Genomic DNA, 25,895 nt, shown 5'->3' on the forward strand with positions numbered 1-25,895 from the left:
GGCCACCTGACGTGAAGAATTGATTCAATGGAAAAGACCCTGATGCTGGGAAAGATTGAGGGCAGGAGGAGAAGGGGACAGCAGAGGATGAGATGGTTGGATGGCATCACCAACTCAATGGACATGAGTTTGAGCAAGCTCTGGGAGTTGGTGATGGCCAGGAAGCCTGGCATAATGCAGTCCATGGGGTCGCAAAGAGCCAGACACGACTGAGTGAGTGAACTGAGCTGAATTGTGATTGCAGATCTCTGTTACTAGTACCACATGCAATTCCTGATTCAGAGAATTGATGTCAGGATGTAGGTCTCTATTTTATGGCTACTTGTGTATGTGTCAAAAGGTTCTAACCATCTTGATACTTGGACACATTGATCTTTGTATCGAGGAGTTGTGAGACAAGTTTCTTTGGCAGTGGGTTATAAGTGAACTGTAGTAGGCAGCAGAGGCTAGATACTGTCCTCTTACCCTCCCTCAGGGAACAGTTCACTCCATGTGCTCTGAGTGGGTACATCATTCAGGCCTGACCAACACCAGTGATTGACATAGAGATGTGGATCAGATGTGACCCAAGCTAAGGAAATCCAAGGTCTTGCAAGGTTTCCCCTGGACCTACTGGAAATGAGCTTTTCTTTTCCTTCTTTCTCTTGGTGTGATAATACCTAGAATGAACATGTGACCTTATTGCTGCCAGGATGTGTGAGGAAAGCTTGGCTGAGAATGAAGGCAAAACATACCTAGCTAGAGGCAGAGAAATGGGGGCATCTGTCTTATGATGGCCTTTGAATCCTCTGGATCTGTCCACATGCCACCCAGTCAGCTGTACCTCTAAGTTTCCTGGCTGCTTAAACCAGCAAATTCCCATTTCTGCTCAAACTCAATTGAGGGAGTCTCTGAGCTCCAAACACTGGGTCTTTGGCCATTGTCCCTTATTGTTCTCTGTCACCTGCAGGAACTACTTGAGGTTGAAATCCCCTACTAGACTTTGAATTGGTGGCTGCCATAAGGGAGTCTCAATTTTCCCAACATAAAAAGTTGCTGCTGGGCTTCCCTGGAGTTTTAAGAATCCGCCTTGCAATGCAAGAGACACTGGTTCGATCCCTGGTCAGGGAAGATCCCATATGCTGCAGGGCAACTAAGCCCATGAGCCACAACTACTGAGCCTGCGCTCTGGAGTTGGTGAGCTGCAACTGCTGAGCCCACGTGCAGCAACTACTGAAGCCTGTGTGCCTAGAGTCCCTGCTGCACAAGAGAAACCACAGCAATGAGAAGCCTGCACATGGCAGCTAGAGAGTAGACACCACTCTCTGCAACTAGAAAAAGCCTGCACGCAGCAATGAAGACCCAGCACAGCCAAAAATAAATAAACATTTTTTAAAAGTTGCTGCTAATACTCAAGGGTCAGCCTTCTCCACCCAAGTTCATTAGAGTCAGGGACCAGCTAGCACTTATCTCCCTTATCCTTGAACCACTAGAGTCTGCCAAATAGACTCTTTAAAAGGTTTTAAAGGCTGGTGAGTCTTAGTCTCCCATGCTATGGGGACTCAGGACACCAGCAGAGACTGCCAACTCTCCTAGTAGTGAGTCAGCAGAGCTATGGGATTTCACCTTGCAAGGAAGGAACGCTCAGAGGTCTGGGGTGACTTGGCATGCGTTTAGCCTGGATTGTTCCTAATGATCAAGTGAACTCAGACAGGAAAAACAGCAACTAGCTGTTTTTACTTTCTCCTTAGTGGTAGTTCAGTATTACTCCACGTTTATCACATCAGGTGAGATTCTCTTTCCAGCTGAGAAAACTCTTTTTCTATATGTGATCTTAACTCGGCAGATTCCTTACAGCAGTAACAGCTGTAGGATCTATTCAGCAATAGCAGATTGTCTGTGTCTGATTTTTGCAAGTGCCAAAAATTACTGTCAGAGCTTTCTGTTTTGTTAGTGATATTTGAGAACTTAAAATCTAAATAATGTGACAGAGTTACTCAGATAGGAATCATAAGTAAAGACGATAAAGCCACAGAGGTAATACTTGGTTTGAGGAGGGCAAGCAAGTTCATTGGAATCCAGGGTAAGAATGAGGCAGATCTATATTTGGAATCCTAAGGGCACGGTCTGCTGCTGCTGCTAAGTCGCTTCAGTCATGTTCAACTCTGTGCGACCCCATAGACGGCAGCCCACCAGGCTCCCCCGTCCCTGGGATTCTCCAGGCAACAACACTGGAGTGGGTTGCCATTTCCTTCTCCAATGCATGAAAGTGAAAAGTGAAAGTGAAGTCACTCAGTCACGTCCGACTCTTCGAGACCCCATGGACTGCAGCCTACCAGGCTCCTCCGTCCATGGGATTTTCCAGGCAAGAGTACTGGAGTGGGGTGTCATCGCCTTCTCCAAGTAATAACTTAGAATGAGATCATTTTCTCTCCAAGGTTTGAAGCAGATTAGTAGTGCGTGTAAAAGAGAAAATACTCTATTGCAATTTTCTCTCCCTCTTTTCTTTCTCTTTCCATGTTCTTCTTAATCTCTCAGAGGTTACTTGTTTCACTTTTATTTTATTTATATGTTCAAGGGATTGCTTTGTAGAAAATTTATATTTATAAATTACATTAACATTAGGAATAATGAGGCAGGAATTTAGTCTCCTTGGATTAATAGCATTGTTATTTCCACAATATAGGGTTGCTGCTGCTGCTAAGTCACTTCATTCGTGTCCGACTCTGTGTGACCCCATAGACAGCAGCCCACCAGGCTCTGCTGTCCCTGCATCTTAAACTCAATGTCTACCCAGCCAAGCCAGTAAAGTTAATGAATGAAATAGGCTGGGAGATACAGCTGGGAGAGGTGGGGCCTGTGGCAAATGGAACATGTTACACTTTGATAAACCACGTTCAATACCACGTTCAATATAAACCACGTTCAACTGAATGAAACGGGGCTGGGTCTGTTCCGAGGCCACACACTTGCTCTCAGTGACAGACAGTAAAACACATTTGGCCAAAGTGGACTAATAGCTTCTGAGTACTGAATGTGTTCTGTGTCCATGTGCCATCCTAGGGCCCCTCCAGATGTGAGCTCGTTAAACCTCGCAGCAATGCAGAGATCGTGATGTTGGCCCTGTTTTGACAGATAAGGAACCTGAGACTGGGGAAAATCGACTTAAAAGGGTCAGCGTTTCCATGGGTAAGTGTACAGCAGACCTGGAATGCTGCAGGCTGAGGACAGAGCCTATGGAGTCTCCCCCAGGGATCTCAACTAGGACGCTGGTGGCGCCTGCGTCTCACAAGTGGCCGCAGCATCTGGGCGGTGGTGCAACTTTTCTGCTCCAGTGTCCTCAGCACTGTTAGGGGACAAAGTCCCAGGAGGGAGGAGGCCTCACTAAGGAATGAAAAAGCACCACTTCCCAAGCATTAGGTGTAGACAGTGAGTCTTTTATCTGTGACTCGTCTACTCGAGCTTACCCTGGGAAAATAAAATGAGGGTTTGAAGTAGTAAATCACAGGCAAGCCTGAAGAGGCTCCTGTGCACAGGAGCAAGGAGGACCGCTTCTTCTGCTATAATGAGCCCCTCTAGGAGACTGTCCTACGTTACCCTGTTGGTCGGGTTTTCAGAGCGCGTTGGTAGCTAATCAATCATGTTCATTGTGTAGGCAACATCTGGACTTGGAAGGAATAAGCTGCTGACCCAGAAGCCATAGGCTTTGATGAATGGGGCCTCATGTAAGCGGTGGTTGGAACATGTAAGTAAAACACAGCCACATGGTAACAATCTACCTCTCCATTCACCGAAATATTTCCCGGTAAAACTATGCCACTTGAGATGCCATAGACATATATATCATCTATTGTTTTTGCAAATTTCATGTGTAAAAAGAACCATTAAAAAATTTTAGTTTGTTGAGCTGCAAGCATGTGTTTACTATGTACTTTCTGTATATTTCTCACAAGCTTGGGCTCAAGGTTCTCTAAACATAACAGCTAGGGTGCCTGTGTGGGAGAGGGTTGTTGCTGTTCAGTTGCTCAGTGGTGTCCATCTCTTGGTGACCCCATGGACTACAGCATGCCAGGCTTCCCTGTCTTCCACTATCTCCTGGAGTTTGCTCAAATTTATGTCCATTGAGTCAGAAAGGGTTGTAAAAATGTGGAGTTCCTTGCTCTTGCTGTGAGTGGTTTTCTGAGTAAACTATCAAGGTACCTCCAAGAATGGATTCTATAATACCCTATTAACACTTGCTCTTCTGTTTTTTACCTGATATTTGTACTAATGAACTGCTTGGTGTGTGCAGGGCAAATCTCATGATGCCTGAGCATTTCTTGTGAGTTTAAAGGTGGTCCTTGTTGTCAGCACCAACCAGGGCTCAGATCTGAGACAGGGAGGGAGCCATCAAAGGCTGTGCATCCCACTGCCCTAGAACAATAGAGAATCAGAACCAAAGTATCCATGAGGGATGCTTGTCTTTAGATGAACATCCTTGGAGACAAAAATCCTCTATTATTTTAGTGGTCTCTTTCCATATGGCAAGAGAAACTACTTTTTATTAATTTTACAGCATGATAAATAAAGATTTCGGGGAGAAAGAATAAGAAGACAAAGAATATTTTACACATTCCACTGGGTGTATCATTAGCTGGCATTTTGTCCATAGAAAGGGGTCAGCTTTAAGATCTGAGGAAGAGACGCTATTGTGGCTTCTTTATTATATTGCTGCTGCTGCTGCTAAGTCACTTCAGTCATGTCTGACTCTGTGCGACCCCATAGACGGCAGCCCACCATGCTCCCCTGTCCCTGGGATTCTCCAGGCAAGAACACTGGAGCGGGTTGCCATTTCCTTCTCCAATGCATGAAAGTGAAAAGTGAAAGTGAAGTCGGTCAGTCGTCTGACTCTTTAGTGACCCCATGGACTGCAGCCCACCAGGCTCCTCTGCCCATGGGATTTTCCAGGCAAGAGTACTGGAGTGGGGTGCCATTGCCTTCTCTGTATTATATTGCTAACTCTCCCCAAAACTAAGATATGGGGAAAGTTTTTATGTGTGGGAACAGCAGGACGAATACTCTGAATATTTTTAAATTAAATTTTAAAGTTCAGTTTAACGAAGAGAATATTAGAATATTATGAACAAAAACTTCCTAATAGGCACCATTTTTCATCTCAATGTTGGGAAGTTTTGTATTCATTTAACCTTCAGCTGTTGATCATTTATCCCAATAAAGAGACAAACTAGATTTGTTTTTGAACTAAATTACAGAGCTTCTATGGAAAAATAAGCAAGAATACTTAGAAACTACTGAAAGAGAAACGGGGAAGGTGAAACTAGGCTTATCATTAAAGTATATTCTAGGGACTTCCTCAGTGACTCAGTGACGGAGAATCCGTCTGCCAATGAGAGAAACACGGGTTCGATCCCTGGTCCAGGAGGATCCCACATGCCAAAGAGCAACTAAGCTGATAAGCTACAGTTACCGAGTCTGTGCTCTAGAGCCCGGGAGCTGCAACTGCTGAGCCCACTTGCCACAGCTCTGAAGCCCTCATCCCCTAGAGCCTGTGCTTCACGGCAGGAGAAGCCAGTGCAGTAAGAAGCCCTCACAAGACAACGAGAGAGTAGCCCCGCAGTAAAGAGCCAGCACAGCCAAAAAAAAAAAAAAAAATATATATATATATATATATATATATATACACACACACACACATATATATTATCTAAAGCAATATTAATTAAAACAGCATGACTAGGCAGAGAGTAATAGAACGGAATAGAAAGAGTTAAACTAGAATTGTTTAAGGGAATTTGGTATATGATGAAGGTGATCTTTTAAATCATAGGGGAAAAGATTAGGAAAAAACTGATGGGAAAACTGGGTAGCCATCTACAAACTTTGTATCCAACACAATAAAGTAAAACCAGATGAGTCACAGATATAATATAAAAAATGAAACCATAAAGTACTGAAAGAAGTTCTGAGAATTTAAAGAATTTCTAATTTTGGAATGGGAAAGTCATGATCTGTATGATAAAATCCAGAAGTCATAGGAGACGAGTTTGACTACATAAAATCAATGTATTTCTGTATAGCATAAACAGAGTGAAAAGTGAAAAGATAAATGACAACCTGGGGGGGAGTGGAATTGCCACTTTTGCTACAGATAAAAGTCTATTTCTTTAATATACAGTGAACTCCTACAAATAAATAAGAAAAGACCACCAGCCCAATAAAAAAAGGGCAAAATGTGGAGCGTTTATAGAAAAAAATACAATTACTCCTAAGTAAATAAATCTATACTAAAAACATGATCAAACTCATTTATGGTATGGAAAATACACATTAAAACTATAATGAGATAGATTTTGCACCATCATATTGGCAGCATTCAAGAAGTTTGATAATAGCTTGTCTTGGTAAGAGTAGAGAGGAAGAGGCGCCTCAGCCATCGCTGGTGGAAATATAAATTGGTTCCAACTCCACAGAGAGAAAGTTGGCAATATCTATCAAAATTCCCAATGCCCATATGCCAAGTGCCCAGTTATTCCACGTCTAGATATTTATTTTACAAATAAAGTATGAAGATGATGCATTTACAAGGATATTTATAGCACTCTGTTAATAGCAAATCATTAGAAACAACGTCAGTGTTCAGAAATAATAGTTATTGATTAAATAACTCATTTTTACATCTTTAAAATCTGATATTCTGCAGCCATCAAAACTAATGAGATAGCTGCTATCTGGACATGAAAAAGGAGTAATCTCAAAAATATATTAAGGGTAAAAAAAATAATGTATGGAGCAGGATAGACATTCATATATGTGCATATATAGATATATACACACATATACGTGTGTGTGTATATCCATATGTGTATTATACACCAACTATATCTGAATAAAAGAAAAAGCTAAAAAAACACTATATTTCTGCTTCTACATAGATTATCTTTGGATGAAATTGGGTAACAGTGGTTGCCCTGAGGGAGAAGACCTGGGTGACCGGGGGACAGAAGTATGAGGCAGTACGTCTTCTCTCTAATACTTTTGTGCCTTTTGTGAATTTTGTTCACTGGGCATGTATCAACTATTTAAGACTAAACTATTTTATTTAAAAGTTTAACATGCACTGATAATAGAATTAGCAACCTTTGATCATGCATTAGAATTACTCAACTAGCAAGTCATTTCATTGTTCATAAAGCTCACAAGTACAGGATAAAAAAGAGAAATACTTATTTCATAAAGATCAAAATAATTTAGTGCTTTGCTACCATAATTCAACAATTATCTCAGTACCTTAATGCACAGCATGCTAATGTTGTAAGCCTCGGTCCCTCTCCCCCGTCCACATTCCGATAAGGGCCGACTACTCATTGATTCTAAACATTTCCTCTGAAAAGCAATCAATGTCCCCTGCCTGGCCATTAAATGGATTTTGAAAAACTCTTCAATCCGTATCAGTCTCATATCCTTATTTAGTTCCTCAAATTTGCCCTCAGCTGGGAATTGTGCAGGCGACTGTGATTCTGTTGTGTTCACCACTCATTTGAAGGGCCCCATCCATCATCATTTCTAGGCCTTTTCTGATGCAATGTAGCTTGTTCTTTGTCTTTCTTAAAAACTGAACGGCTGTTAAATTATCCATTTATCTTCCTTCAGATTTTGTGTTCAGTTTCTCAGGCCCTCTCAGGGCTGTCTTTTCTACCTTGCTTGCTGACTTTTCATTCCATTTCCCCTGTTCTTAGAGACATCTTGGTTCACCGTGCTGTCCTTTAAAACAAACTCCCTGCTTCCATCTGCTTGCTGTGTGTTTGAAATCTGCATCACTACTCAGACAGATATGCTTTTTAAACTTTGTTCCTTCAGGACAGCTTTGAAAACTTGGCGATTATATGCTTCAAATTTTATATGTAGGTAGTGGAGTATATCGGAGAAGGCAATGGCACCCCACTCCAGTACTCTTGCCTGGAAAATCCCATGGACGGAGGAGCCTGGTGGGCTGCAGTCCATGGGTCGCTAAGAGTCAGACATGACTGAGCGACTTCACTTTCACTTTTCACTTTCATGCAATGGAGAAGGAAATGGCAACCCACTCCAGTGCTCTTGCCTGGAGAATCCCAGGGACGGGGGAGCCTGGTGGGCTGCCGTCTATGGGGTCACACAGAGTCGGGCACGACTGAAGCGACTTAGCAGTAGCAGCAGTAGCAGAGTATATCAGGGCCAACCCTACACCGAAGGTCAAAGTCTTGGTTTCTAAACCTAGCTTTGCCACCATCAAGTCAGGTGACAAGGGAACTTTCAGGGTTTCACTCCCCTACAGATGATTTGCAAGTTTGCTTCTAGGCAAGCATTTCAGTATGACGATAGCGTTGTTTCCACTTCAGGTGATTCAGTAAGGACCTGAGGTCTGTACACTGATGCCTGCATACACAGCCGCTCAGGTGGCAACAAGGTTCTATCAACCATAAGCCCAGATGTGAAGGCTGAAATAAAAAATCTAAGCTCTGTTACTTAATATCTGTGTACTCTTAGGCATGTTATAGGAACTCTCTAGCTTCAGCTTTCACATATGAAAAGGGGGGTGGTAGTAGAATCTATCTTGATATGGCTAAGAAAGTTAAATCAATCTCGATCAGAAATGCTGAAGTTTCCCACAGCGCAGCTCAGGAGTGGTGGGTTATATCAGGCATGCAAAATCTTCATAGCAACTTTGTGATAATGCATTCCTTCCCCATCCTTGATTTTGCTAAGAAAATTTAATCAGACTTGGAAAGTCAGTCTAGTGCCTGGCACACAAGAAGTGTCCAGGAAATGTTATTGTTATAGCTTCACTACATCTTGGTGAGACCCGCAGTTCACTATTTTTTTATCCAAAGTTCCAACTGAGGCTACTGAGGCTTAGAGATGCTATTAATGCTAATAACAAGTATAACGGCTCATACGTATGGAGGGCTTCAGCATGTAAAGTTTACTTTTCCAAAAGCATTTCCACAAATTCCGTCTCCCTTGGTTCAGACTTTTGGAAAGGTTGATATTAACTATCATCAATTGCATTTACTCCAAAAAAGAAAGTCACTTTGTAAGGCCAAATGCCTTACAAATGTAGCACAGTGGAGTTATTAATACTTTCACAGTGGAGCCTAAAAGCCCAGGGTGATCACCATGAAAATAGTGTGGAGGATAAGGAGCTGTAGGTTTCACTACAAGTAAGGAGGGGGGATTTATAAAAGCCTTTGTTGTTCATCTTTTCTCTTTTCCCTCTGCCTCTTTCTTCTCTGTATGTCTCTGTTGCTCTCTTTCTCGTGTCATATTAGGTTTTTCAGCTGTTCAGACCATCTATAGTGTGATCACAGGTGACATGTGAAGTCAGGGACTTGGAGAATCATTCTCCCTCTTCTGTTATTTTCTGGTTCTGTGGCTTAGCCCTCCCTTTGCTGGTGGGAGGCATTCATTTGCTGAAGCTCCTCCTAATTCATTGGGGCGATTCTGAGCAGCAAGTATAACCTCCCTAGCTTCTCAGCCGTGAAATAAAGACGGAAATGCTAAAGCCCACCACAGGGCAGCTCAGGAATGGTGGGTTATGTCAGACAACACGGAAGGCACGAGATGCTCGGGAAACGCAAGATCTTCCTAACAGCTTTGCAATAACCCATTCCTTCCCCATCCTGTTGCTATGTTGGCTGTGTTGCTGATGGAGGCAGCCCCGAGGGGTCTCACGGCAGGCAGCTGAGTTACAACTAGAGACCGCTGCTCTAGCCGGGGCAAGGCGGAGGTTGGGGGCATGCAGTGTGCGAAGGTATTACGGCTGAGTAACAGACACAGGGAATGCAAACGAGAATAATGTGCTAATAATGGAAAATGCAGTGGGCCCTGGAGACCAGGATATCTACCTCCTGGGGGAAGCTTGTCACCTGAGCAGATTCCTGCAGTTAGAGAAGGACTTGCTGGAGAGAAGAGGGAAGGGTGGGCCTGGCAGAGGCACCTGTGTGAGCAAAGACATGGGCTTGGACTATGAGTAGGGGAGTAAAAAAGCAAAGACATCACTTTGCCAACAAAGGTCCATACAGTCAAGGTTATGGTTTTTCCAGTAGTCACGTATGGATGTGAGAGCTGGACAATAAAGAAGAATTGATGCTTTCGAACTGTGGTGCTAGAGAAGACTCTTGAGAGTCCCCTGGACAGCAAGGAGATCAAGCCAGTTGATCTTAAAGGAAATCAACCCTGAATACTCTTTGGAGGGACTGATGCTGAAGCTCCAATACTTTGGCCACCTGATGCAAAGGGTCAACTCATTGGAAAAGACCCTGATGCTGGGAAAGATTGAAGGCAGAAGAACAGGGCAACAGAGTTGGGTGGCATCCCCGATTGAATGAGCATGAAATTGGACAAACTCTAGGAGATGGTGAGGGACAGGGAAACCTGGCGTGCTGCAGGCCGTGGGGTCGTGAAGAGTCAGACACAACTTGGTGACTGATCAACAACAACAGTGGTGGGTGTGTCAAGAGCAGAGGGCTCAGGGTGGAGGGCGAGGAGGTGAGCACGGGCAGGCCAATGTGCCAGCTTGGATTTTTTCTTCTCTGATGGGAAGGGAGGATCTGAAGGGCCCACAGTCAGATTTGCCCTAGGAAGATAAGGCGGGTGTTATGATGATGGAATCTAGGGGGTGAGAGTGGGGAAAGGCTGTGAGCCTGACAAGGTCTGAGTGGAGGCCACTGGCAGTGGGGCGGAGTCAGGAGAGCCCAGGATAGGAGGTCCCCGAGGAGGAGAAAATCATGACATAGCAACTAGAAAGTACTGGAGAAGGAAAACATCAGGCATTAGGTCCTAATTTATAATATACTTGTCTTTTTGATGATAGGAGAGGCTTTCTGAAGTTGTCTTTGTTTTTTGCATCTCCTGTATGCTCTGAAATCCTTTTTCATTCAGCGTTTTGATTCACTTCCATTCCTTCACATTGGAAGCTCTTTTCAAACATGCTGTGGCCCTAATCTGTTAGCATATTATTTAAGCACGCAGCACTGAAAGACTTGTTCTGGGTAGTGAGTAAAGTGGGCCGGGGGAGCAGAGAGGCTGTGGTTGTTGCTGGGCGGGGGGGGGGTGGTGGTGGTGAGGCCTCTTAAGGGCGTTCTGCAGGGAGCCAAAACTCTCACTGAGGGAATCCCAAGTGCAAGTACACACAGGTCTTCTCTCTGTAGCTGTTCTCCTTCCCTGAAGAGGAATCCCACTTTTCTGCCTCTGGGGCTATCTGGCCTCTGGCATCTTGAGTGCAAAGTAGGGCGGGCGGGGGGGTGGGTGTGGAGTGTGGGGAGGCCCCCTGGGGTCTAGTCGGTCATTCCACAGACTTCTAATTTCAGTTACAGGTTCTCCCAGTTAATGCTCTGAGAGAAGAGCCCTCTGGTCTCCTGAGTTGGCAGCGGCTGCAAAGGCTATTTACCTGGCTGTGTGGAGAGTAGGAGACTCCAGGAACCCCATTTCCAACTTCTCCTTGTTTCCAGGCTCAAGCTTCAGTCTCTTTACGATGGATCGAATTGTGACACACACCCTCCTCTCAAAAAAACAGAGAGAGATGCTGAATTCCTAACCCTGGTACTTGGGAATGTGACCATATTTGAAAATAGAGTCATTGCAGATGTTATCAGGGGCTTCCCAGGTAGCTCAGTGGTAAAGAATCCACCTGCCAATGCAGGAGATACAGGAGACGTGGGTTCAATCCCTGGGTGGAGAAGATCCCCTGGAGTAGGAAATGGCAACTCACTCCAGTATTCTTGCCTGGAGAATCCTACGGACAGAGGAGCCTGGCGGGCTATAGTTTACAAGGTCGTAAAGAGTCAGATACGATTGAGCAACTGAGCCTGCACACGTAAGACAAAGACATACTGCATTAGGGTGGGCCCGAAATCCAGTGGCTGGTGTCCTTATAAGAAGGTCATATGAAGACACAGGGACACAGAGACGTGGGAGAATGTCATGTGAAGACAGAGGTGGATATGGAAGTGACACAGCTGCATACCAAGGAATGCCAAGGGCTCCAGAAGCCAGGAGAGAGGTATGGAATGGATTTTCTTGCAGAGCTGCCAGAAAGAATTGGCCCTGCTGACCCCTTGATTTCTGACTTCTAGTCTCCAGAACTGTGAGAGAGTAGATTTCTGGTGTGTTAAGCCACCCAGTTTCTTGTATTTTGTTAGGCAGCAGTAGGAAATTAATAGACTCCCTCCTGGCTGAACTGGACCCTTGCCATCCTGAGCCTACTCCTTCTGAAAGACAGATCAGTTCTCTTCCTATTGATGTTCCCTTCTGCAGCCATCCTGGGACATAACTTCCTTTCCAGCCTCCAATTTTGAGGATATTTTATGCCCTCTTACATTCCATTGTCTTTGAGAATTTATATCTTTTTTTTTTTTTTAAGGAATGCAACATTACTATTTCTAACCACACTTAATAGCATTAAATAAGTCAATAAAATATTGAACAAAAGTGCTCATTTTATAATTATCTCAATTAGGAAAAACAACAAAACAACCAAAAAAAGTAGGAAATGATAGAATAAATTGTGACAAGTCACTCTTTGGAATTCTAGGCTGCCATTTCAAAGGATAATGTGCAAATTATGTTAGGCATTTGGAAACACATTTTGAAGTTTATGTTAAGTGGCTAGAGCAGAATACACTGGTGTTCCTGGATGAAAATGTGTTTGCATGTGGACAACAGCTTGAGGGGGCATCACAGGAAGAAGAGAACGTGAGTCCTGACTTGTCCCTACAATCTGCTCTTGAGGAGTTAGGTATTCTCTGAGGCCATATATATTTTCTCTCCTGACATCCTCGATTTCCTTCTGGGTCCTCAACAGCAGGTTGTTAACATCCTTACTTACAGACTGTTCAAGGCACGGTAGGCTTTTTCTATCAGAGTTCCTTAAAATTCTTCCAGCTTCTTTTCATTTCCCGAGAATGTTTATATCTTTAAAAATCCACCCCCCCTCCAATTTTTTTCCTTTGTTATTTTATTAATGGAATTCCCAGAAGGGTGTGGAATACACTAGGGAGGTCGATCTGCCGTTGTTAATTGGCAACATCAACTCCATCACAGATCAAAGTGTTTGGTCAAGGACAACTTAACATAAAATCTTTCTGAGAAAGTATTTCTCTGGTAACTAGCTAAACAGAACCTATTAGCTCATTCAGCACTCCATGAACTGCTCTCTCTAGAATCTCTACTCAGGTCCTTGTATCCTCCTCTCTGAAGAACTCAGAGTTTTATTTTGTAAATGGGAGGTTTCTGAGGTACAGCTCTGCTGGACAAAAATGGAGCTGCCTTTCACTTCCTCGGGGCAGTATGGTGGGAAAAAGCAGCAAAATAAGGCTGAGAGGACTTGGCTTTGAAATTTTGGCTCTGCTGTGTACTAACTGCTTCACTCTGGTTAAGTCCGTTAGTTTCTGTAGGTTTTCATTTCCTCCTATATAAAACTAAGACCATAGATATTATAGGATCCAGAATGAAGTATTTTCTTCCTTCACAGAGTTGGGGTCAAATTACAATGCTTGTAAACTTTAAAATTTAAGCAAGCCCTTATCCAGTGGCCACTAGAGTCAGTATTCAACAGGTGTCTGCTTGCTGAGATAGTATATACAGGGACACCTTTGTATCTTTCTGGACTGTAATACTGAAATTCTTTTCCAAAAGCTCAGTCTGATAGACATCTTTAACTTTGTTTTAGACACTGCCTAACAGACTCAACATTTTAAATTATCATCTATAATGAAAAACAGTGAGCACAGCAGTTGGGCTGCCATGGTCACTGTACATGAGGTTGAGAGCCTGGCTCCCTCTGGTCACATTGTCATTTAGCATCTGCTTGTTAAGATGAGGCAATGTGCCTTGAGTGATTTATTTAATATCTTACAGCTGCAGCTCTGATAACTAAATATAAGAGTAGTGATAGCTGAGGATCCAGATATTGCCTCCTTGAATTCTCTTAGGAAACATTTCAAACAATATAGAGGACCTGTTTGGCAACAGCATAATGAGAATACTTTATGTTTATTTCATGCCTCACTTCCCAGGAGCAAAAACAATGCTGACCCTTCAAATGAACATTAAATTGCAGAAATTTTGGAGAGGCACCCCTAGAATGCAAACATCAATCTTTAAAAAAGGACTTGATTCTTTTCCTAGTGAAAAATGAAAGTTTTCTTCTTTCTCCCTCTTTCCCACCCCACCCTTTTTTCTTTCCTTCCTCCCTCCTTTACTCCGTCCCTCTCTCCTTTCCTCCCTTACTTTCTTCCTTCTTTCCATTTTCTTCTTAGGAGAAGAGAGGTCATGAAGAGGTAAATCAGCATTTAAAATATGCTTTCTAGAGGAACTGGAAAGTAACTTAAGACAACATTCCAAGCCTTGTATGGACTTGGGGTTAAGTGATTTTTAGCTTCATAAGTTCAAAGCAGAAACACTTTTAAAAAGAGTTATTTATGCTGGTCAGCTGGATAGGAAGAATCAGATCTTATCTTAAATTCTACCCTCAAAAGCCTTATTAGGGAGTGTATTAGAACCTTTTTTTTTAAACCAGATTCCAGCATTTTAATATAGATTTAATATAGATTCATGATGGCAGTTTTGGGCTCATAAAATGCATATGAATAGAAATTGAGTCCTACTGTATAAATAAAAGGTTTTTAAAAGCTACTTGAAATAAATCAAAGTCCATTTTGTTTACAAAAAAAATGTACACAGAGCTGGTTGCTTTATCAAATCATGGTCATTTTTTGGAGGTGGAAGACTTTCTCCAAAATCAAACAGTCTGGCATGTCAGGTATGCAGGAAGAACCGTGAGATATAGCCAAAGGTGTGTGATGCCTTCACTGGCCACATACCATGCCTGATGCAGGGCGTGACATGAACGTGAATGTTCTTCTAATAATGCGCCCTCTCGGCTATTCAGCACTTCGTCCTGCAGAGCACATTGCTATTTCATGTTTGTTTTGATAACTGTCAGGCACTGGAGGATCTGAAAAGTCTTCTAAGTCAATGGAAAGTTATATTTTAATCATGATAATTTAGTGTTTCATTGTATTGTAACTTCATGAAATTGTATGTATATATATAAAACTTCTTGAAATCTGTGTACATGTGTTAGCTCTCCCTATTAACTTGGATATTAAAATAACTATATTTTCAGCCAACGCTGGAAGCAGAGAAAATTTTATGTATTTCCTAGTTGAAAAAGTTAAAGCTCTGAAAAATTCATGGCTATAAACTGGTCTTTTTACATTAGAATTAAGGGCCAATTCAACCATGATGAGAACCAAACCACTCTCTAAAAAGATAGCATAGGCCATATACTTCAGATTATGGGCAGGAATATAGCAGTGCACACTCTGATGAAAGGTTTTATGTATTTATATATAATAATTTAAAATGACACTATAACCCTACTTCGTACATTCCACTGCTTATTAATTCTGTGGTCCTGTGTTGCATTATTTTCCCTTCTGTTTCTTCACTCGTTTATTCAGCTGATAGAGGTTTGAATATACTGGGCACTGTTCTGGGAACCAGGACTATGATGGTTCCAGGAAACTAATCTAATGCAGAAGGAAAACAGAAAAGACAGACAGAAAGATGACCACAACACAGAGGGTTACATGTAGTTATACAGAGATCGGTAGAGTGCTGAGGGGAGAAAAGCTTTCTCAGAGGAGGGGACAGTTTGGAGTGACTTCTTCCAGACAAAAAGAAGAGGGAGGGAAGGATAAGCAAAGTCAAAGGAAGACAGCTGAAAGGGTTTGTGAGCCCTGTGCTTTGGGGCAAAAAGTGCCTGGGTGACGTGACAAGAGGTCAAGAGGCAGGGGCCTCAGAATGAGAGGGTTAACCCAGGAGTCTGGGAGGTATCTTATAGATGGTGGTAGTAATCTGAGGTTTTTAAGCAGGAGAGTACCATGATATAGTGGTTGTTTTTTTTTTTTTTTTTAAATAATCATTTTGGCAAAAGTTTGGAAGACAGGGTATAAACTTCATAAAACTGATACATTTGAATGTGTATATTTTCTCTTCCATCTGAATGCAGAGTTCCAAAGAATAGCAAGAAGAGATAAGAAAGCCTTCTTCAGCGATCAATGCAAAGAAATAGAGGAAAACAACAGAATGGGAAAGACTAGAGATCTCTTCAAGAAAATCAGAGATACCAAAGGAAAATTTGATGCAAAGATGGGCTCGATAAAGGACAGAAATGGTATGGACCTAACAGAAGCAGAAGATATTCAGAAGAGATGGCAAGAATACACAGAAGAACTGTACAAAAAAGAGCTTCACGACCCAGATAATCACGATGGTGTGATCACTGACCTAGAGCCAGACATCCTGGAATGTGAAGTCAAGTGGGCCTTAGAAAGCATCACTACGAACAAAGCTAGTGGAGGTGATGGAATTCCAGTTGAGCTATTCCAAATCCTGAAAGATGATGCTGTGAAAGTGCTACACTCAATATGCCAGCAAATTTGGAAAACTCAGCAGTGGCCACAGGACTGGAATAGGTCAGTTTTCATTCCAATCCCAAAGAAAGGCAATGACAAGGAATGCTCAAACTACCGCACAATTGCACTCATCTCACACGCTAGTAAAGTAATGCTCAAAATTCTCCAAGCCAGGCTTCAGCAATATGTGAACCGTGAACTTCCTGATGTTCAAGCTGGTTTTAGAAAAGGCAGAGGAACCAGAGATCAAATTGCCAACATCCACTGGATCATGGAAAAAGGAAGAGAGTTCCAGAAAAACATCTATTTCTGCTTTATTGACTATGCCAAAGCCTTTGACTGTGTGGATCACAAGAAACTGTGGGAAATTCTGAAAGAGATGGGAATACCAGACCACCTAACCTGCCTCTTGAGAAATTTGTATGCAGGTCAGGAAGCAACAGTTAGAATTGGACATGGAACAACAGAGTGGTTCCAAATAGGAAAAGGAGTACGTCAAGGCTGTATATTGTCACCCTGTTTATTTAACTTATATGCAGAGTACATCATGAGAAACGCTGGGCTGGAAGAAGGACAAGCTGGAATCAAGATTGCCGGGAGAAATATCAATAACCTCAGATATGCAGATGACACCACCCTTATGGCAGAAAGTCAAGAGGAACTCAAAAGCCTCTTGATGAAAGTGAAAGTGGAGAGTGAAAACGTTGGCTTAAAGCTCAACATTCAGAAAACGAAGATCATGGCATCTGGTCCCATCACTTCATGGGAAATCGATGGGGAAACAGTGGAAACAGTGTCAGACTTTATTTTTCTGGGCTCCAAAATCACTGCAGATGGTGACTGCAGCCATGAAATTAAAAGATGCTTACTCCTTGGAAGGAAAGTTATGATCAACCTAGATAGCGTATTGAAAAGCAGAGACATTACTTTGCCAACAAAGGTCTGTCTAGTCAAGGCTATGGTTTTTCCTGTGGTCATGTATGGATGTGACAGTTGGACCGTGAAGAAGGCTGAGCACCAAAGAATTGATGTTTTTGAACTGTGGTGTTGGAGAAGACTCTTGAGAGTCCCTTGGACTGCAAGGAGATCCAACCAGTCCATTCTGAAGGAGATCAGCCCTGGGATTTCTTTGGAAGGAGTGATGCTAAAGCTGAAACTCCAGTACTTTGGCCACCTCATGTGAAGAGCTGACTCATTGGAAAATACTCTGATGCTGGGAGGGATTGGGGGCAAGAGGAGAAGGGGACGACAGAGGATGAGATGGCTGGATGGCATCACTGACTCGATGGACGTGAGTCTGAGTGAACTCCAGGAGTTGGTGATGGACAGGGAGGCCTGGCGTGCTGTGATTCATGGGGTTGCAAAGAGTCGGACATGACTGAGCGACTGATCTGATCTGAATAATACATAGAAAAATTTGAACAGGTTTTACTATCAGCTCTCAGACTGGGTTATAGCATCAAAAAGCATTGTCCTATGTGTAACAAGGAGGAGAATTTGAAAATATCAAGCCAATATATTTTTGTTCCACTTGAACCATGACGCCCATGGCTCCCCACCCATCAGCTCAGCAGACTTTCCTCCTCTCAGCAAGTGGTGGCTCCCTGCTAAAAACAGCAAGCTCTCATCACTCAGGTTTCAGAGAGTAAGTCTCAGTGCTGGTTTTGTGCGGAGAGAAAAGTGAAAGTGAAAGTGTTTGTGACTCCCGCCAGGCTCCTCCGTCTATGGGATCCTCCAGGCAAGAATACTCGAGTGGGTGGCTAGTCCCTTCTCCAGGGGATCTTCCCACCCCAGGGATCAAACCCTGGTCTCCTGCATTGCACACAGATTCTTTTTTTTTTTAATTTAAATTTATTTATTTTAATTGGAGGCTAATTACTTTACAATATTGTATTGGTTTTGCCATACATCAACACGAATCTGCCACGGGTGTACACGTGTTCCCAATTCTGAACCCCCTTCCCACATCCCTCCCCGTACCATCCCTCTGGGTCATCCCAGTGCACCAGCCCCAAGCATCCTGTATCCTGCATCTCCATCTGAGCCACAAAGGGGATTTCTAAATTTCAGAACTCTTATCTCTTAAGAACCAAGCCTGGCTAAAGCAGATCATCAAGTGTGACTACAAAGCTCTGGTGTGGGGAGCATAGAGGAGACCATACAAGGAGAGTTCCCATCAGACTAGGAAAAGGAAATTCATGAACTTCCCACTCCTGTCTTAGAGAAAGGAGAGGAGGAGAGAGGGAGAAGAGGAAAGAGAGAGAGGGGCCAAGGGGGGCCATGAGATCAGATGTGAGTGTCCTGGCTCCATGTTCCTTGGGGGGTCAAACCCTGAAGATGAGGGGAAGGCTCATCTCTTGAATCTCAGAGCCCAATTCAGGAAAATGACAGAACGTTCTTAGAATGAGCTGGCACTACCCAGGTGGCATATTGGAAAGGACTGAGAAAGCTGCTGTGTGGACGGCAGGGTGAAGAGAAAGTAGCTGGGGTTGTTGCAGGGGTTGAGTGATGACAGAGAACCAGCCGATGAGCACTGACCAGGAAGCAGGTGGCGGCTCACCATGGTCTGCATGGACCAGAGCTGCGGCAGCCAGAGCCAGCAGTCAGACCCTGCACGGAGTGCTTGTGGCAGCCACCCCACAGTCCCAGAGACCAACCTCATATTACACCCAGAGCCCTGACCCCGCAGGCAGCCGGGGCACTCGGTCCCTCTCACTCCCCAGCCACAGAACCGTGACAAGGACAGGTAAGCTCCCCTAGCACCTGGACGTCAGCTGGGGATAAGGAATGGTTCTGACTGAGGACAATTCACATTTTAGTCTTCCTAAGGACTTGTTTTAACCAGAAAGAACTGAGAAGCTTTAAAATCAGTCCCTGAACACTCCCAACCCATCACCAGGAGAAGGCGGAGCCAGATAAATTATAGAGAATATAGGAAGTTATTTTCTTCCCTCCCTCCTCTTCTTTCCTTCTTCCCTCCCTTCCACCTTTTCTTTCTTCCTGAGTTTTTGGAGTTATGTCATTCCACATATGTCCCCCACTTTGTAGAGACAAATAAGAAGTTAGCCTTAACTATTCCTTTCTCTCATTCACAGGAATACTAAATGTCGTAGAGGAAAACATTTATAAGAAACTGATTTGGGTGGTGTTCTACTTTTATTAAGTATGTGATAAAATTGTTCCCCTCTTTAACCACATTCTATTCCTTGTAGGCTTTTAAGAGGAGAGTCCTAACTAGTCACTCTGCAGCTCACTACTTTTTCTTTCTTTTTTTCTAAATTGAACACAAGGCATGAACCATCTGGGGAACATTGAGTTGTTTTTGAAGTTCATTTCTTGGTATCCAGAAAAGCTGTCTTGGTGTAGCACCTTACTTTTCCAGTTTATCAATTCTAACTCCAGGTTCTACAACTTGAACTATATTTTAAAGATTTTTTTTCCTCCCTTCTTTTCAGAAAGCATGTTAGTAATTGCATCAGGTGGAATGCATTTTCCAAAACAACCGTGACAAATGAAGGCAGAAAAAAAGTCAGAAGTTACTATAACCCTAACTTCAGAAGCCCTGCCTGTTGCACAAATGCCTTGACATTCTCACAAATCTTGCCAAAATCTTCTTTTACAGGAGATCAGTATTCCAGCTAGAACCTGGCCAGGTCAAGCTCTTTTTTTGTTGTTGTTGTTGTTGATCAAATACTCCAAAATCAAGAGCCAGTTTGGGATAAGCTGAAAATCTGATTATGTTCATAACAAAAATTAACTCTCTCAACCCTTAACACACAGAAGATTTATAATGATTTATAGCGCCTCATTGAAATTCTAGGTGCACTGAAGTTTGACTTAGTTGAGAATGAAAATGAAGGGCAAAAGCTTTGCCCGCTATTGCAAAGACAGGCTCAGTGTGATGCTGCTACATCAGGTTTTCTGTTTATCCCTAAGGCTGGTGCAGCAATGACTTCAAAGTTTGATGGTGTCTGGGGTTTTTTTCCTACGTTCTTTTTTTTGTTTTGTTTTTTCTTTCTCTAAAGAAGTTGAGCAGCAGGCTAATGGATCCCCAGCAGGGTGCAAAGACAGCGGAAAGCGAGGGAATCAGATGTCAATGTGTTCCTCCGAGATACCCTGCTAGGACAGCTAACTAACCAGGGCTTTAGTCTTCTCTTGGGGAACACGCTTTGATGGTTCCCTGCCCACTCCTGGCTTCCTATATGCTTCCTGATTAAAATGCTGTCACAGATAAATCATGACTTCTGCGACCGTTTTCTTTTCTTTTTTTTTTTAAGGAAAAGTTTGGAAACATAAGATTAAAACGATGAGCAAGTTCTAGAGAATTTTATGTGCACATATAAATGTGTATTTAAGCACATCACATCTCCCTACTGTAGAACCATCCATGGGTCTGGGACTATTCTCTGCATGTTCCTTCCCGACCCATTACTTTATGAGGTATGTTTATATATTTTCTTTCAGTCACTTTCAGTCAATCACTAGATTACTCTGGAAAGTTCCTGTTGAACAGATTTTGAGGGGTTGGGGGGTTTCATTGTTTTCCTTCAGCATAAGCACAAGTTGGGAATTGAAGTTGTCTCAGAGGTAAGAGTTTCCACTTTAGATGCAATGGACATTCAAAATCTACCAGTGTACTTTTGTGGGTTCCCACCTAGGCACACAAATAAATAGCCCTTCGGGTACCACAGAGTATTAATAATTTACTCTTTGTTTGGAGAAGAGACAAAACTCAGCAAACTGGAGTGGAAGTGGAAAGTGCTTCATCTATTTTGACCAAGCACAACCCTCTTAAGCTGATTTTACCCAGTAGAAGTCAATGAAGTAAAAAAGCTGCCCTAGAACCATATCTGTATCTATTGCCGGGCTGCATCTCCATCTTCACCTCCACAAGCCCCTTCCTGTCTGGGGCTGCATCCAGCAGCCTCAGCCAGACAGTGCGTTTGATTGGCTTCTGTCTTCATGGCCCTCATCTTTCTAAATTGCTCTGACTGCAAGAAGGTTTCTGATCATGATGTACGTATCTGTTTGCTTCAGGCTCTATGTGAGGTTTCTTGCCACTCAAACCTGCTCTACCTTGGGGTCAGGGCTCTGGCCATCAAAAGGTCTCAGAGCTACTCTTCCATATCATTTTGCCCTCTGCCCAGACTAACTCAGCAAAGCCACACTGCATTCTTATGTTCCATAATGAGGAAGATGATGTCATCTCTCACAGTTTGGGGTTCCTGTCAGCTTCATGCTTTCCCGTTTGCCTTTATCCTCTCAGACTCTTTATTAGTGCTGCTGCTGCTGCTGCTGCTGCTGCTGCTAAGCCACATCAGTTGTGTCCGACTCTGTGTGACCCCATAGATGGCAGCCCACCAGGCTCGCCCGTCCCTGGGGTTCTCCAGGCAAGAACACTGGAGTGGGTTGCCATTTCCTTCTCCAATGCATGAAAGTGAAAAGTGAAAGTGAAGTCGCTCAGTCGTGTCCGACTCTTAGCGACCCCATGGACTGCAGCGTACCAGGCTCCTTCGTCCATGGGATTTTCTTCCCCACTAAAAAACCCAGACTGACCTTCCAGCAACAACCTGAATTCCTGTAGACATTTTGACATTTTACTAGCCTCACATTAGGGATCTTCCATGCTTGGTGAGTCATTTCCTCAAGATTTTGTGTCTTCATACTCATGGTGAGTCCTCTCCACTGACTGATTCCATTTCCATTGCGGAGCATCAACAGTTAATGCGAGATTATCTAGTTAAATAATGAAAAACATCCAGGTGCTCAAGATGGGACAAAAAAGGGATTCTCAAGGAGGGTAATTAAAGTCACTCTACAAGGTTTCAGTTTGAGGGCTTTTTGAATGTTGATTTCAAAATTAGATCAATTTATATATTCATATAAATATGTATTCATATGACTATATAAACATATATTAATTGTCTAGAAATTAATATATATGTAAATTCTATATATATAATTTATAAATATTGTAAAGAATTTATATGAAATCCATGAGGTTTTAAAAAAATAAGATGAAAAAAGAGCATGACTTTCATGCTTTGTTCACTGAGAAGATACAGCAGCAGGTATGAACATGAACTTTTATAAACAGCTTGTTCCACATTCCTCTTTAGATGCTATGACTTTCCCCATTTGGTTTAGTAAGAAAAGATCATGGGTGAACATCCAACAGAGGTGAGATGAGGCAGCAGAAAGGCCACTACGGCGAAACCAAGGCCACAGATGAGTGGGACACAATCTGATTTGGTGGGAGCGTCGCTTGAACTTTCTATATGTCAGTTTCCTGTGAATAAAATTAGCAAGTGTATCTAGTATCACAGCTAGGTAGTAAAGTAAAACATGTGAAAAATCAGGAATGATAGATAATATGATGGGGTAATATTACCCCCTAAATTCTGGAAACTGCTGTTTTCATTTTAAATTCAAAATAACTTACTTTTTAACCGGAAGATTTTAAAGTATTTAATGGGAAGTATAAAAATAAGCCCGGGTGATTGTGAACCAGCAATGAAACATTTAAATTAACATGGAAAAACACACAAGAGTCCTTTCCAGCATTTACGGTAACTAATCCTGTAGGAAGGGTTGTGTAGAGTTGAAAGCTACTTTCATTCCAAAGTAGCTTTGCAGACTAACACCAAAAACTTATCAGCCATACAAAAACAACCTAAGCTTTACCCACAGTAAAAGGAATTTATTAATTGCAAGAAATTCATCTCATTTATTGCCTAAGAATGCACAGGAAAGTGAGTAAAATTAAAAAATAATTCAACATGGGTAGTCAAGGTCAATTTCGCAAAGCAAGATATACCTAACCCAACAGCTATAGGCCTTACACCTGGAAACCCAGCTTATTCAGAGATACCAGAGGAGTGAGGATGGCAGAAGTGGATGGGAGAAAAGAGAGGTGAAGATCTTCTTATAATAATGTAGACCTTATTCTTGATATTTCACCCAATCTTTCATTTTTAAATAAAAGAGCATTATGTCCCATGTATCATTAAAATAATTCATTTTAGATTCTTTTAAAGCTTTACTTCTCTGATTTTATGCTATCATGTACTTAATGGATAATATAAAACAAAAAAAATTACTTTTGTTGTTTATAGTCATTAAAAATTACATTTCCATCTTCAAGACAGTATTCTATATTGTTTTATTTTTTAGGATAATGTGACAGGGCTCAGCAGTTCCTAAAAGTGCTGGAAATGAAGTGGTAGATAAGCCTGAAACTTAATGGTTGTGAAGTCCTTAAAAAACAATACTGTGTTTTTAATGGAGTTAGAGTGAGAAATGAAGCCGTTTTGCTTTCCCTGCATGCGTTTCTCACTCTGAAGTCAAAAAAGCAGCTCAAGCTGATTGAGGTAGGTAGGGGGTAAAGAACTTACCAGGTTTTTCACATGAAAGCAAATGCATAGAAGTAGGATTAAAAGCCAGTGTGCACTAAAGTGTGAGTGTTAACTGATGTCAGCTTTACTCCTACTCAGAGAGTGGAGTGTGAACATCCGGAGCTGGTGACACTGTCTCCTTGCCAGAAGCAGGGTCTCAAGCCCACACAGCAGAGTTGGAAACCATCTCACTCAGGGTTCAGTGGCTGCCGTTTGTCACGCATCTCAGACAGAGGCAGATATTTAAGATGGAAGAGGCTTTACAAAACCCTGTGGCCCAGGCCAGAGGGTCAAAGCAGAAAACTATGTTTCATGGAACTCTCAAGTCTCACATGATATTAATAAAAGTAAAAGAAAAATGGTAAAAAAACTGAAAGAGATGTCCATGGTCAAATGTTTAAGAAACTCAGAATTAATCAAGGTTAAACATGTTTCTTTCCTGAAGTCCTTTTCCAAGCCTTCAGTATTTTAATGTGCAGGAAAAGAAAGTGAAAGTGATAGTTATGTCTGACTTTTTGTGACCCCATGGACTGTAGCCTGCCAGACTCCTCTGTCCATGGGATTCTCCAGGCAAGAATACTGGAGTGGGTTGCCAGTCCCTTCTCCAGGGGATCTTCCTGATCCAGGGATCGAACCCACGTCTCCTGTGTTGCAGGCAGATTCTTTACTGTCTGAGCCACAGGGAAGCCCCAATTATTGGGCCTGAGACCTCTTTCTAATAAGATATTCACTAAGCTATGGATGGACATTTCTGTTCCTTAGGGGCACAATTTGAGAAATACTGAGAGATAATATTACGATACCTGGTTTATAGATGAGGGAGCTGAGGCCCAAGGAGAACTCGGGTCTTTGGGTTCCGAGTACCCACTCTTCTCAGTGGACTGACCAGAAATCCGAGAAAAGATAAGCTGCAACCACCATTCCTGGCAACACACATACCCTGGGAGGGTGTCCTAAAACCAATGCTTCTGAAAACGTGGTACATACACTTTTCCTTCCTGGCCCGGTGAAGACACACAGACCCTCTTGGATCATGATTACCTGATACAAAGGCATACAGATGCTATCAATCCACTCCAGTTGCAACCGAGGCAGCTCATCCTTCCGGTTCCGATCAAAAATAGCCTGGAATAGGGGAGGAGAGCCTTGCTTTATTACACCAGAGACTTTACAGGTGCTTTGTCAAACATTTGCCACAATGATCCGATTTTTACCAACTGAACACTTCACAAATCACAATCAACCTTTACACGTACTTTCTTTTCCTTTATCTGTGATGAGAAATAAGGTATTTTCACCTCTTTTATGAGATTTGTAAGCGGATTTATTTGGACTTTATAGCATGCAACTCCTTGGGGCCAAAATCTGTCTTCAGATATAGGTAACTGCCACTAAATCAAGTCATCAGGTCACTGAAAACTGGGTACAAGTCAAAGGAAGGGGGAATGTTTTATTGCCACAAAATAGTGCAGGCTTTTATTTTTATAGTGAGAGAGTATGGGATAGATTGGAAAAGATCCTTAAAAGCAATGTCATTTTAAATAGGAACTATTTGTGTTAATTTTTCAGAGTGGGGACAATTTTGTGTGTTTTTCAATACGGTCCTGTCATTAAAAAATTCCTAAATTTTTATCTATCACTAGACGGATAATTGGAGAAGGAAATGGCAACCCACTCCAGTATTCTTGCCTGGAAAATCCCATGGTCGGAGGAAACTGGTAGGGATGGATAATGGGGGGAAGTACCCATTCTCTCCTCATTTCCAACCTTTAAACTTTATGATATTTTAATGTTAGAAAATTTTTGAGAAAAAGAAGTGACATATTTCTGTTGGGCAGACACAAAAGGAGAGACACTCAGTTGTCACTGGACGGCTAAATTGGATTCCTTGGACAAACTCTGCCCAGTGTACTCCAGTGGGAATGTCCCTCCCTTTGTTCTTTTGCGAGGCATCGAGCATTACAACAAGCGCTCGACTATCACATCCAGGGAGATCCAGACCGCCGTGCGCTTGCTGCTACCTGGGGAGCTGGCCAAGCACGCCGGGTCCGAGAGCGCTAAGGCT

At 42.6% G+C, this 25,895-nt stretch overlaps 1 protein-coding gene and 1 long non-coding RNA gene across 2 annotated transcripts in view; one reads left to right on the forward strand and one right to left on the reverse strand.

The window, feature by feature from the left end:
• Positions 1-25,895, reverse strand: part of PDE11A (phosphodiesterase 11A) — a 427,416-nt gene that overhangs the window by 12,653 nt on the left and 388,868 nt on the right. Inside the window, exon 19 of the mRNA XM_086359943.1 lies at positions 24,872-24,955. Coding sequence (XP_086216069.1) covers positions 24,872-24,955 — 84 coding nt within the window. The remainder of the gene's footprint in view (positions 1-24,871; positions 24,956-25,895) is intronic.
• On the forward strand, positions 3,041-11,449 carry LOC147378632 (uncharacterized). Its single transcript, XR_015148291.1, has 3 exons — positions 3,041-3,168; positions 3,635-3,724; positions 11,325-11,449. It is a non-coding gene; the product is annotated as an uncharacterized LOC147378632 (long non-coding RNA).

Source organism: Bos grunniens, chromosome 2, assembly GCF_055505025.1.
Source record: "Bos grunniens cultivar Pamir isolate PY7600 chromosome 2, Bosgru_T2T1.0, whole genome shotgun sequence".
Taxonomy (NCBI): domain Eukaryota; kingdom Metazoa; phylum Chordata; class Mammalia; order Artiodactyla; family Bovidae; genus Bos; species Bos grunniens.